This window comes from Gallinula chloropus (assembly GCF_964237585.1).
Source record: "Gallinula chloropus genome assembly, chromosome: 18".
NCBI classification, from domain to species: Eukaryota; Metazoa; Chordata; class Aves; order Gruiformes; family Rallidae; genus Gallinula; species Gallinula chloropus.
The window spans coordinates 7,795,593-7,808,495 of record NC_140103.1 but is presented as its reverse complement, the minus strand read 5'-3'; the positions used below and the strand labels follow the sequence as shown (position 1 = coordinate 7,808,495).

The 12,903-nt window shown below is 44.2% G+C and overlaps 1 protein-coding gene across 1 annotated transcript in view; it reads right to left on the bottom strand.

Moving 5' to 3' along the window:
* Positions 1 to 12,903, bottom strand: part of BRINP1 (BMP/retinoic acid inducible neural specific 1) — a gene marked incomplete at its 3' end in the record, with an annotated part of 58,863 nt that overhangs the window by 20,246 nt on the left and 25,714 nt on the right. Inside the window, exons 2-4 of the mRNA XM_084272365.1 lie at positions 6,714 to 6,904; positions 1,470 to 1,639; positions 71 to 176 (exon numbers count right to left, since the gene is read on the bottom strand). Coding sequence (XP_084128491.1) covers positions 71 to 176; positions 1,470 to 1,639; positions 6,714 to 6,904 — 467 coding nt within the window. The remainder of the gene's footprint in view (positions 1 to 70; positions 177 to 1,469; positions 1,640 to 6,713; positions 6,905 to 12,903) is intronic.

Below are 12,903 nucleotides of genomic sequence, written 5' to 3'. Positions count from 1 at the left end.
CCATCCCTCTCTCATTTCATCCCCCCACCCCATGCCTTGTGCTACCGTTTTCCTCGTTCCTGTGCCCTACCTTGCAGGTGGAGTTTGCTCTCAGTGCTTTGCAGAAGGACAGAACTCACAGAGTCCAGATTGTCGTAGCTGTTACAGCCCAGGGGGCCAGTCCGAGTTTCCGTTACCTATGGAGAACATAGAAAAGAGAATGTTCCCTTTGATTGAGCCATCACATCTTTCCCAAGCAGGATCAGACCTTTCAATATGACTCCTTGTCACCAGCTGATGCAATCCAAAGCATGTCTTCTCTGATTGGGATAGAATGCCCCACGCTGGACAGACACAGCTAACATTTGGCACGCTCACGAGCTGAAATAAGAGAGTGAATTGTATCTGCTTTCTTTATGGTACTGCATGTTACTCTGGGCTTGGCAATGAGGTCCTGCAGATTGATGTTTCTCATAGAGGATCTCCACTGGAGAACATCAGAAGCCAGTAGAGGAATTATTCCCTGGCTTCTCTTATTGGAAAGCAAGATACAGAGATGGATTGCCAGCCCACAACAGTGCCTAGAGCTCCCACAACATATGTGCACACCATCCTTGTGCTGAGGATAGATGGAGGCACAGATGACCTGCAGTGCTGTTGCTGTTGGTTTCCAGCCATGTAGGAGAGCTGCCCTTCCTGAATTCACAAAGGGTGATTATCTGCTGTCACTGTTTCAATATCTCAATTCGATTTCCCATCCAGAAGGGAACAGACTCAGCCATGAGACACCACAGAACAATAACAAGAGCTGAAACCTTTCAGAAATGGCTAACAATGATGACTCCATCCACATCACCTTCCCTGGAGTGAGCTCTGCAACAATAAAATCCCTCCCCAGTATAGGATGATTGCTTTCAGAGAAGGCAGCCTTTGTCTGCAGAGCCATTTTCCCTATTTTGTATGCTCTGAGAAGCTCCCCTTCTTTCTTGCTGCAACCCCCAAGCTGTGTCTCAGTCTGTTTCATTCCAGACGCCTCAGTAATGCCACACTGAGGTTTTCACCTCTTCTTGTAGCAAATTCATCTAAGAGATGTTTAGCAGTCTTACACTCACAAGAGGAAAATATCTCTGGGTTACAAGGGGTTGCCCATTTCACAGACCTGCCTTTCCCTTCCAACCTCCACCGCTGATGTGAATTATCTGCTTCTCTTTCCCTTCCAAAGATCACTGCCAGACATAGTGGAAGTCTCCTATCTGTCAGAACCATCACACTGAATGCCTGCTTCTTTCCAGGTATTACTGGCCCTGGGTAAATCAATTCTTTGGTAAAGCACATAAAGGAACAATTTACTCTGTGAAATCAGCACAGGAACACAAAAAGAACTTGTGATCAAAAAAGACATCACACCAGACTGGCAGAGTCCTGTCCCAAATCCCTACAGTATCGGTATGGACACACAATCTTTCTCTTCCCAAGGTAAGATAAAGTACCTTGATTGCTCCGGTAGAGATCTGGATCTCATGGAGTCTCCTCATGGTGCCATCACGGTCTACAAAGTAGGAGGAAGCAAGCTGGTGCAACGCCTCGACGCTCTGAGTAGCGTTTCCTGACTTTCTGTCAAGGCGGCTCTTGTCCATGTACATGGTCAAGGCCTCCTCCCCTGCAGCAGTGAAAAAAGGAGATTTCAGTAAGGCCCTGGAGGTTGTCATGCAGAGTCATCTTAACAGGAACACATGATGCCACAAGTTGCACCTAAAGAAAGAAAAATTTGACACCTGAAGCACTTTAAATGAACCCCCCCACCCCCTTCCTCACCAGACTCAGAACCTCAGTATATATGAGCCAGAAAGGTCAGCTCCACTGAGTAGATAACATTTGGAACGTTTATTAGCCAGTGTAGCTTTACTGCAACTGTTGGAAAAGATTCACAGACCATTTCTCCCACTTGAGGAACACATTTCTCTGTGGGCAGTGCCTCTGGAATGGTGCACACCAGACTGGAAAAGGTACCAATTTTATGCAATTGTCTCTGACATGGTGAAAGAAACAATGATTATTTAAGTTGCATGTAGGAGGTAGGTGGGTACAGAGGCCAACCAAATTATAATTGTAGCTCTTGAGGTTCCAGTGACCACTGGAGAAGGTAAGAGCAGGGGGCTGAGTGAAGGACAGCCATCAGAGGAAAGAGCAAATGAGAAAATGAAGTTAAAGCAACCACCCTTTCTGCTTTTTTCCCCCTTTTCCTCCCATCTCCTAAAGTCTAATTCAATGAATTTAAGTGGAGAGCAAAAAATGTAGTGCAAGATAAAGGACAACATATGGCTCTGAGGTAGCAATCACAGAGAATCTGGGAGCGAAGGAGTTAAGACCAGATAGCACCAAACATCAGCAGAAACCTGAATCTAACAAAAGGTATATGAAAAGGACACGAAGATGAGAAGTAATATTTACCTAAAAGTTCAATTTGTGCTGTATGAGCCAGATTAAAATCCAGTTCATTCTTATGTTAAGGCTGGCATTAAGGAAGGAGTAAAAAGGTAGAATACTGTCCTGCATCCTTAACATCTGAAGTTCTGATTTTAATAAATGAGGAGAAGAGATACCCACAGTAGGAATGTGCCGTTTCCACATAGCTCTCTCAGTGAGAAGAATGGAGCTTGTTCTGATTTGAATGATGAACCACTGATGAATTCATTGCTTCTGGCAGTGATAGCATGGTCAAAAAAAAAATGCACCACCATATTTTAGGCCAAGAAACATTTTACTCTTCAGCATTTTTGCCGTTTTTATTTTTTAAAGGGACCAGCCACTTTTCTCAAAAAATAAATTGTATTAGCTGAAATTGTTTGATTTGTCCAAATAATAAATTCTTTTATTGCATACGTGCAAAACAAACCCAGTAAGCTCTCTCCCCCCTCGCTCCCTCTGGCAATTTTCCAGCTTTTATCTGGAAGCCAAATGCCTGAAAACAAACCAAAAATATTCTGGCTGAAAATCAAAATATTTTTATTGGATTTCAGTCTTTCAAGCAATTGATATGTTGAGAGTTGAGCCTTTGGCTTTCAGACGAAAAATGGAAATTTTTGGTGGAAAGAATCAAAAGAATTGATCAGTTGAAATCTTTTAATTGGCTTCATGGGAGCTAAGTGGAGAAGTTTGGCATGTAAAACTTTCTCTCCTAAAAGTGTTGTTAAAAATAACATAGTATCCTTTGACCACGATCAAAGTTGTCATTGTAACAGTATCATCATTGTTACTTCTCACAAAAAAACACGGTCTCTGGAAAATGATCAGCTTAGATGCCTTTTATCACCATAAACTTTATTATGCATTGAGCAGCGTGAGGAGACCTTGGCAGGGATCAAGGCTCTGCCACATCAGGCTCTAGCCACACAAACAGCAGATGATGTTTCCCATCTCAGAGGATTTAAAACCCACGTATCAGCTGAGACACCACAGGTGTATACAACAAACAGCCAGCAACACACAAGGCAATAAGATGAGTGATTAGCGTGAGAAACAGCGGTCAGCGCTCACCAGATGCCTGGCTGCTGTCAAGGCACTTTCAGGTTTCATCTTTGAGGTGAGTTTTACAGGGGGCTTTGAAGGAAGGTCAGACTTTGTGAATTCTCATGAGGCGACTTGCTTACCACCAAAAGGATGTCTGCAAGGGAGTTAGCCAAGAGGCTTGAAGGGAAGATAAGCTGGATCAGTGTGAAAGTCTATTTGTGAGCCAAAAGTTTTGTATCTCTCATGTAGTGGAAGTATTTTTCTGCATGGAGACACAGCAAGTATAGATGTTGCTTTACCTCCATTACATGAGGCTGTGATAGGAGAGGGAAGACCTGAGATAGTTTTCCCCTTAGCTGAGATTCTCACAGGATCCTGTGGGATCCAGGTATCAACTCTTCAATCCCACCAGCAACATAAAAGTCACCTTTTCAGTTCAGACCAGTTCATTTTGGGAGAGGAATGCTGAGATTGGAGATCCCTTAGACAAAGAGCAACCAGGAAGAGTGTGTTGATTTACACCAGGCAGTAGCACAGGTTTCAGATCTCCAGGAGATCCACTACTAGCTTTTGGTCCTTGAACAACAACATGCAGGCAATGAGCAGCTGAGACTGTTCTCAGACATCAGACAGTAGAAACCTGTGGTCTAGGGCAGTGGAGATCAATGATTGCCCCCAAAAAGCCATCATTTTTTCCCTCCATGAGGTGTTTGGATCCCTCCACTGGGAGGAGAAGGGAAAAAAACCAAAGCCCAAGATATTTGATGCTTATCCTGAGGGACAAATACTGCACCTAGGAGTGAAGGGTGCTGAACAGAAATGATGTTGCTGGAAACCTTTGCTGTGTACATGTGTGCAGACCTGGAAAAGCACCACATCCCCACAGAGAATGCATATGAGAAAGCAACCCTTAGATCAAGAGAGGTTAATAGACTTTTGCTGCATTATTAAGTCTTAATTTCTCGTTTATTAAGCGGATGCTATGTTCAAAGTTGTCTTTCCTTCAGGGCTTTCCCTGCAAATTGGCTCTCAGCTCTGTGTGCTCCATCCCAGAACATGGATGCCCTCAAAATGACCCTTCACCAATTCCTTTGTCAGAACTAAACTGGAACAGAGCTGGTTTGGTTTTTTTATTAGGCTCCAGAGGGACCTGACTGCTCCACAGGTTGAAAGGCATCAGAGCTGCTCTTCATACAACCAGGTGTGAAAATAGCTGCTGTGCTCAGGTGGGCTGGCCTGATCCATCACCCAGACCCTTGGGGTCCACGCAACAGCTGGCATTTAAAAGCCAAACAATTTCCCCATACATTTGTCACTTGTTTACAGCCTAATAAGACATCAGGCCCAGTTTATAAACCACTGTCATCCAACAGAGATTTCTTGTAACTTTCCTGAGGAGACCTGAGGTCTTGAGAGAGCAAGGGTGCCAGGACACATCTGCTTTTCTATCCCAGTGTTCTTGTTCAACCCACAGACTGTGCTTAGAGCATCTCCTCCTTGCATAATGCATGCTCAGCTTCATCTACATTTTCTCTGGGACTGCCACTGCCAAGATAAATCCTTCTTTTCTCCCCCACCATTGCTCACTGTGCTCTGGGCTGATGGAGCATTTAGCACTCCTCTCCAACACCAGTTCTCGTTACAAGCCTCTGCATATTTAAAATTGTTGTGTTGTAAAATCAGGAGAAGAAACAAGCCACTGTGAATAATTCACAACCTCACCCAGGCAAAATTAAAAATATATTTTACCATCAAAGGTCTTTCTTATTTTGAATTTGTGCAGATGTGAAAAAGAAAAAGGCCTAACAATGGAAAGAAAAGTAAACCCACCAAAAAACATCAGTATTTTACTGGATTCTTACTTGGCTGGCTTGAGCTCTGTAAAATATGGTCCTGAAAAGTGATTTCTCCAATAAAGAGGAGAGAATTTTTTTCACAGGCTTCATTAAGGCCTGATGCAGACAGGAACTTGTACTCTTTGGTGCATGGAAACATGCTTTCTCACACATTTCTTGCTGATGGAGCAAACAGTTTGAATGCTTGGACTGGAAGAGCAGCTCGAGGTTCTTTGAAGGACATTTGCCACACGAGAGGCCATTTGACTTCAATGGAACCATGCCAATTTACCTACCACCTAATCTGTGCATGAATCATATGCACACATCTAATTTCATCTACGTCTCCTCCAAATGCCTGCAGAATGCTTTGGGAACAGACAGATGGCCAGAAATTCCTCAAAGTTCAAGACAAACTTTGCAATGTGGCAAGTCTGGAGGTCAGGTACATTAGAAAAACTAACTACTAAAATTTAAGACCCTTTACCATTGCAGAATTCCTCTTACAGATAATCAAGAGAAAGGCATTTAAATGCACCCAAAGGGGTAAAGAATGCTAAAAATAGTACAAGGGGGATAGGGGGTGTAAAATCAGCAGCAAATATCAGGAGAGGTTGCTGATTTCTACCCCTCCTGTTTTCAATACTCAGTACTTGAATTGTTTATGCAGCACCAGCAGCAGTGCTTGCATGTGGATTAATGGTCCCATAGTACTCTGTCTTATGTCATGGCTGACATTCTGCTTGCACACGCAAGCCTCTGCAGTCCTTGCATACCCATTTTGAATTTCACTTAACTGTTGGGTTTGGGGTTCTTTTTTTTGTTTGTTTGTTTTCCAAAAGTCTACTTCCCATCACTGCTTTCACTTAAGCATTCAGCACAAGCCTTCCCAGCCATCTCCTCCCCTGCTGCACACACTCCCTGCCCAACTCCATCAACTCCCCTTTCCTGGAGCTCTGTAAAATTCCTCCAGTTACAGGAAGAAAGGATGTTTTTTTTTCCCTCCTGAATTTTGTTTGTTTCTGGAAAAAAAAAAAGGTCTATTGTCAAATTAAGGACAGGGGTGCAGGAATGACAGACAGGCTCCCTGGCTAAATGAAGCATGTTTATCTTGACGCACACCAGTACACACACGCCGCTGTCAGAGGAGCACACGTATCACAGCCGCCGAACTTGCATGAATTGTGCTGCAAATTCATTTCCAAAGGCTATTTGTACTCTGGGGATTTTCACACGATGTCTGATGAGGAGACAGGCTTTAGCTGTTGGAGCTGCAGCCTGGCTCTGTGCTACCCACCAGCCCCTGCTCAGCACAGCCAAGGTTTGCAGGTGCCTTCAATACCCCACCGCTGAAACCCACGTAAGAAAACAGCCCAGGTTGCCACCTACCTCCCAGGGTGGCAGAGATGAGGATGTGGGTGCCGTACTTTTTGATGATGGTATCAATGAACTGCTGCGTGGTGGGTCTCCTGCCCAGGAGGCGGATGCTCCTCTGAAACTCAGGCATCAGGGGCAGTGGATTGTGGAGCAGGTCCCTCCGCTCGATGGCTGTGTTCCTCACCTTCCAACGGGCAAACTCCCTATGCGACAACACAGGAACACAACAGAGGTGAGGCTTCGAGTCCAGGGGGGCAGGGATAGCCACTGAGGGCAAGGAAAGAGGATGGCAAAGGGGAAAATCCTATTGGAGACCCCCACAGGGACACACACATGAAGCCACAAGGCTAGACAGAAAGGGAGGGCAGGAGAAGAGGAAAAGCAAGACATTACAGCACAGTAATAATACAGTTTGAGGATCAGGGTCTGGGCTGATGAGGAGCCAGTCTCAGAGTCTCTAGGTGTCTGGCAGGGGGCTAAATTTCCCTACAAAGAAAGCAGCCTTTCACCCTCACACACTTTGGGGTCTTAAACTTCTCTATAAAAATAGCAAATCCTGGTTTCTGTCTGCAAAAGAGCTGGTCAGTTAGACAGACTGCGTACCCAGAGCAGTCTGATCACTGCTCTGTCCCCATGACCACAGGGCTCCCTTGGAGCTACTGCTTTGGTAAAGCAAGGCTGCAGGAAACACTTTCCCCAAACATCTTAATCCTTCAGCACCAGGGAGAACAGCAAAAGATCATTCTGAAAAACAAAACGCTTGATAAACCTTGTAAAAGGATCGATTCAGATATAATCAGGGGCCAGGATGAAAATGGAGGCTTTGCTTTTCTTTTTGAAAAACCCCAACAAACCTATAAAGTGATTTTCAAATCCCTTCCTTTAAACTGATAGCGACTGGGAAAAAAAACCCACACCAAAGTTAATGTTTGCAAAAGCAGCACTTTATTGCAGGTATCCATTTTGAAACAACACAGAGGGAAATGCCTAGAGAAAACCTTGCACACCTGTGATCTAAAAATCAGGCCTCTGAAATACATTACCAGCTGAGCACCTAAAAGATGAGAAACCTGTTAATGTCCTTTGAAAAATATTGAGCAAGTCCTTCTAAAAAGAGAAGAATATTATTTATAACCACTCTGCAACACACCTGCACTATCTTAAGCCATCTCCCAAGTAATTGAGACACCAGCTTCTCCATCACTTTTCATTCACTGGTTCCTGTGACTTGAGTTCAAGACAAAAATTTCATTTAAATAATAGGAATGACAATACCTGGCTCTGACACAGCACTTTCTATCAACGTGTGTCAACTAGCACTGGCAACCCCACTCTGCTGGTAGAGAACCTGACATGCAGGCAGATTTAGGAGATGCTCAAAGTCTGCTGCAAAGCCAGGATCACAAAACAGATTTTTTTCCCCCTAGGTTGAATCTATACCCAGTCCACTTTATGTGAGTTCAGTTATTTTACTTAATGCAATTATGCATGTATTTATTTTGATTGCACCCTATCACAACACCCCAGGCTGCCTAACAGCAGTCACATTGATTAAAATAGCAAAGTGCCAGCTTTTTACTTCAAAATATCTCCTTACAGCTGAGCTAATGCCCCCTCTGTAGCTCCTAGGCTTTCACAAGCCAAGTAAAAATGCCAAAACAAAACACCCTCCTTACAACATCCTCAGAGGCATTAGTGTCAAATCTTGAAATCCACAGAAACATCAGTCTTTCCTAGAAAAATCTGTCAAAAAGCCAAAACCACCCCAAACCCATCTCCAAAAATCCCCACAGACTAGGATCTTCATACCAGGAGTGGAGAAGACATAGACCATTGACTCTAGAGTTGTCTGCAAATAACAAGTGCATTACTAATGGCCACATACTCAGTGTGTGGAGCAGGATATTGTTTTTATAATGTAAAAGTCAAATAGTTAATGCCTGTGGAAGAAATACATTTGGGGGTTGTTTTTAATGCTAGGTAGAACATTAAAGGTAAAGATAAACAGCTTCTCTCTGACACTGCAGAGGTGTTACTCTAATCTTTCATGATTAGAGGGGTGATCCCAAACCTGGCTCCTTAAGGAAACCCCCCCTTGGCATGAAGAAGGGATGGTCCCATCAGGATACAGCAGTTACACTGCATGGGAAGACACAGCTCTGGATGGTAAGACAGGGAAAGTTTTATAATAAATAGAGATTCCTGTGTTCCCATCATAAAGATGATAACCAGCAAGCACAGGAAAAATGCCATCTGTGCTTCCTCTCCAAAGAGACAATTATTACTTTCTGTAAAACTCAAGCACACTTTTCCTCCAAGATTAGTGCTTCCTGCAAGCATTATCAATAAAGTCAGGAGGGACTAGAGCTCTCCAGAGCCAGCATCTTTTCAGAAAGGACTGGGGCAATGCTTCATGTTCCCAGACAAAGTACAGAGAGTTTGCTATTGTTACTGCCAAGTTATCTATTCCAAAGCAAAGAGTATGGGATTGAATTGTGCAACTGTTCAAGGAGGGCTCTATTGATATATCAAGACCTAAGCCCTGGGAGTGACTCCATTCAGTGTGTGGAGGTGGGCAGGGCACACAATTGGGACCACATGTTGCAAAGCCGTGGGCAATAAAGATGGGAGAAGGTAGTAACAGAGAATGACAGTTTGGTGTGTTCCAAGGGAAAGTGGGTTCATGTTTTACATTGGGTCCAACATCATCTCACAACACCGCTGGCAGGAGGCAAAAGGAGGAGTTTAAAAGAAATCATTGCTGTATCTTCAACCTTGCCTGCTGCCAAGGGACAATTCCAGGCACCATTCATGCAGTAGACAAGGACTGAGCAGAATCCACATCTAAAAACATCATAGTGGAGGATATTTTTTTCCACTCAGTTCTTATGCATGCCATCCCTCCCCAGGGCTTCCTACTCCTAGGGCGTATCATTGAGGTGAAAGCCCAGTTCTATTATACTCTTCAAATGCTTGGATGTGTGGCTTTCATAGCTGATGAGAAAAGCTGAGCAAATACATTATGATGAATAATTTATGCAACTAACTTAGATGTTTATCTTCTGCTCATAGAATATCCATGAGCCAGTTGCAATTCTTTCTAATTTATGCATTATTTGAATTTACTTAGTGACATTTTTCCAGCTTTTTTTTTAAGGTTTTGCATACTACTTGGGCATATTCCCTCTTTGTGTGCTGTTGGTTAGTTGGGATTGGTCATGGAAATGATATGGTGTTGATCAAATGCCTGATTAATGATCACAACTACATTTTAAACTTGGCTTCCCTGGTTCCAGATTATTTGACATTGAAAGCAACCCACTAAATACTAGAAATCTTCCATCCAACCTGTAGAATTCAGTGCTGTAACATACACCTGAGGCCAAGATTATGGTACAATTTTGGAAAATAAGACTTAATATTAATGGATATGGCTAGTGAAATCACTTAATTATTAATATTATTAAAAAAAAATCAAAGACTATTTGCAAGGAGCTCTGGCCTCAGGGAACAATCCAACCTGTAACTCCTGAAGTCTGTGAAGAAACACCTCCAAGAACAGATTTTCTATTAGCTTTCCATGCCAGACTTCATTGTGTTTTCTGCAGAAAGAGCTGCTATTGCCCAAAACTGATTCCATGGCTCTGGGATAAGTATACACTTCTCTGTTTATCACCACTGAATCCTTGAACCTGTGAAACTTTGGAGGATCTACCAAGGCCCTGGATTCACAGATGTGTGCAGAAGGACACTGCAATCATTCCTCCCAAGAATCACTCTCAGCTGCCATTTCACCAATCACTGCCTCTCAGAACCACCACGGTCTCAATGCCACCTGGAAAGCACAGCTGAGGCCTCTACATTTCTCAGGGCACTTTATAAAAAATATTACACTGTTGTTTACTCATTCTCCAGGTGAAGAAGTTGCAGAGACTTGACCAGGATTATGATGGCACCCCATGAAATGGTTAGGATTAGTATAGTCTCTTCTGCCTCTCAGGGAAATCCCCAGCAAGGACCTGAACTTCTGCCAGCGGGGAAGCTTTTAAAGGCTTTGGAAAGATGATAAACCTCTTAGCAAGGAGGAAGAGGAGTCTGTATCCCTGATGCAGAGACGGGATAAGGGGAAACTATGACCTAACGTCTGAGTGGTGGGGGAGAGGCACTTGTTTATGCTCTAATGTCTCGCCGGCGTAGACAGCCCGTGCTAATGTGGAGCGTACCCAGGAAACGCCTGCCAGGTCAGCAGAGAGGAGTCTGCTCTCTAATGCCTGGTGAAAGCACTGAAGAGACTCCTCTTCGAAAGGCTGGGAGGGGTAGGAAGTGCTCATGCCTCAGGAGAAAGGGGGGGGGGCAAAAGGAAATAGAGGGGTGAAATACTGCCTCAGGGATGCAGATACACACGTTTCAGGCCTTCCCCCCTGTCGCAGTAAGACAACTCATTTTATTTATATACAGCCATATCTGAGAAAATACTTGCCCCTGCAGAGTTTGCTTTAACGAGCTCGCCATCAAGGCCATGCATGTCAGAGACTGAGGAAGCCACTGGGGATGTCACACAGTGCTCATTAGCACTATGACCCCTCCAGGGAAACAGAAAAAAGGGGGAAAAAAAATGCTGAAGTGGGAGGAGAAGTCAAAAGCCTGGAATGGGTACATCACCCAGACCCCCTGCTGCACCAGCAGAGAGGCTAGGAGAGTCCAAGGGCATGAGCATCTCTACCCAGGGAGAGAAGTCTGAAAGAGAGAGGCCGTCGGAGCAAATTAAATTCCCCATCTTCAAACGGCCAAGACAAGCAAAGGACATAAGTGAAGAAACAAGTTCAGTACAGACCTCAGGGGCTGGAGCTAGAAACCAAAAAGAAATTAAATGAATTAAACAATGATCGAGACAGAGCCGGTTTGAAAAAGGAAAAAAGCAGAGCAGGAAGACACCTAGAAAAGCCTGTAATTGTCACACTAACTAGAACACCCCAACACCTCTTGCATCTGGATAAACTGCCTTCAGGGCTGGCAGCTCATCCCACTCACAGTGCACACTCAGCAAACAGCCCCAGCCCCACCTCTCCCTGGGAGCTGAGCAAGGAGAAGGCACCAGCTCCTTTCTCTATGATGTTTGTTTTTCTTTCTATAGCTCAAAAGCCATCAGCTGCTCACATAGGTGATGAGCAGACAAAGCCTTTCCAAAGGCAACCCATTCTTCAGTAGCAAGACGACAAGACATCGCTTAACATCTCTACGTGGCTTACTGCACACATTGTTGCTCTGATGTCAGTAGGACAATAAAGAGACAGAAAACTCCTAGAGCCTTCTTGCTCTCCTGGATTTTGGTGTACACAGAATTACATCAGTCTAGACATGTCTCTGCCCCTTGTTTTCATCCAAACACCTCACAATCATTGAGACAGACAGTTTTGGACACCCCTACCTACACTGCAGACAAGTGCTATTAACTGTCAGAGCGAGCATGAACCAAACCAGACAGATTTTAGGCTGTGCCTAGGTAAAAAACAAGTTCTGTGTTAGCATCAGGAACCTAGCCCTAAGTCCTCCAAAATCCTCCCAGATGCTCCTGCAACAGAGCTGTTGGTTTGGGGTTTTTGTGTTGTTTTGTCTTTCCTTTCCTCAGCTTAATTGTTCCAGTGAGGGCTGCACAAAGTAACATTTATCTCCAGTCCTCAGGGTGATAGCTCTTCCAGGTTGCTGTGTGCCCTTGACTCCACAAACAATGCCATGGGGGCACGATACAAGCATGAGAACAGCACTATAATGCTTATCTTTTGCCGCCAGATCTGGCTTAATGGGAGTCTGTACAGGGTATCTGTGGTTATGGTGGGGTCAGTGATGTTTTATTTCTAGTCTGTGCCCTCCAAGTGCCAGACAGCCCCAGGCTGCACAGAGCAATACTCCTTCAGCAGTTGCCTCTGCAGCTTGGCCTCTTCTCTATCTAGGCCAGTGTGAAGACGTCGGTCTTCAAAGCTGAGCTTTTCAAAGGACCTACAAGAATTAAGTTTCCTGTGAGGGTTTGGCACTCATCCCTCCTGATCTATTTAAGAAAACTCCAGTCCGTAGATTCAAACTGGTTCCAGATTAGGCAGAGAATGAAGCTCTCCCTTAAGAAAGAGGGAGGAAAAAAAGCAAAACATCAAATTCCAGAGAAGTATGAAAAAGAAATCACTTAAGATGAAAGTGTAACAGCATT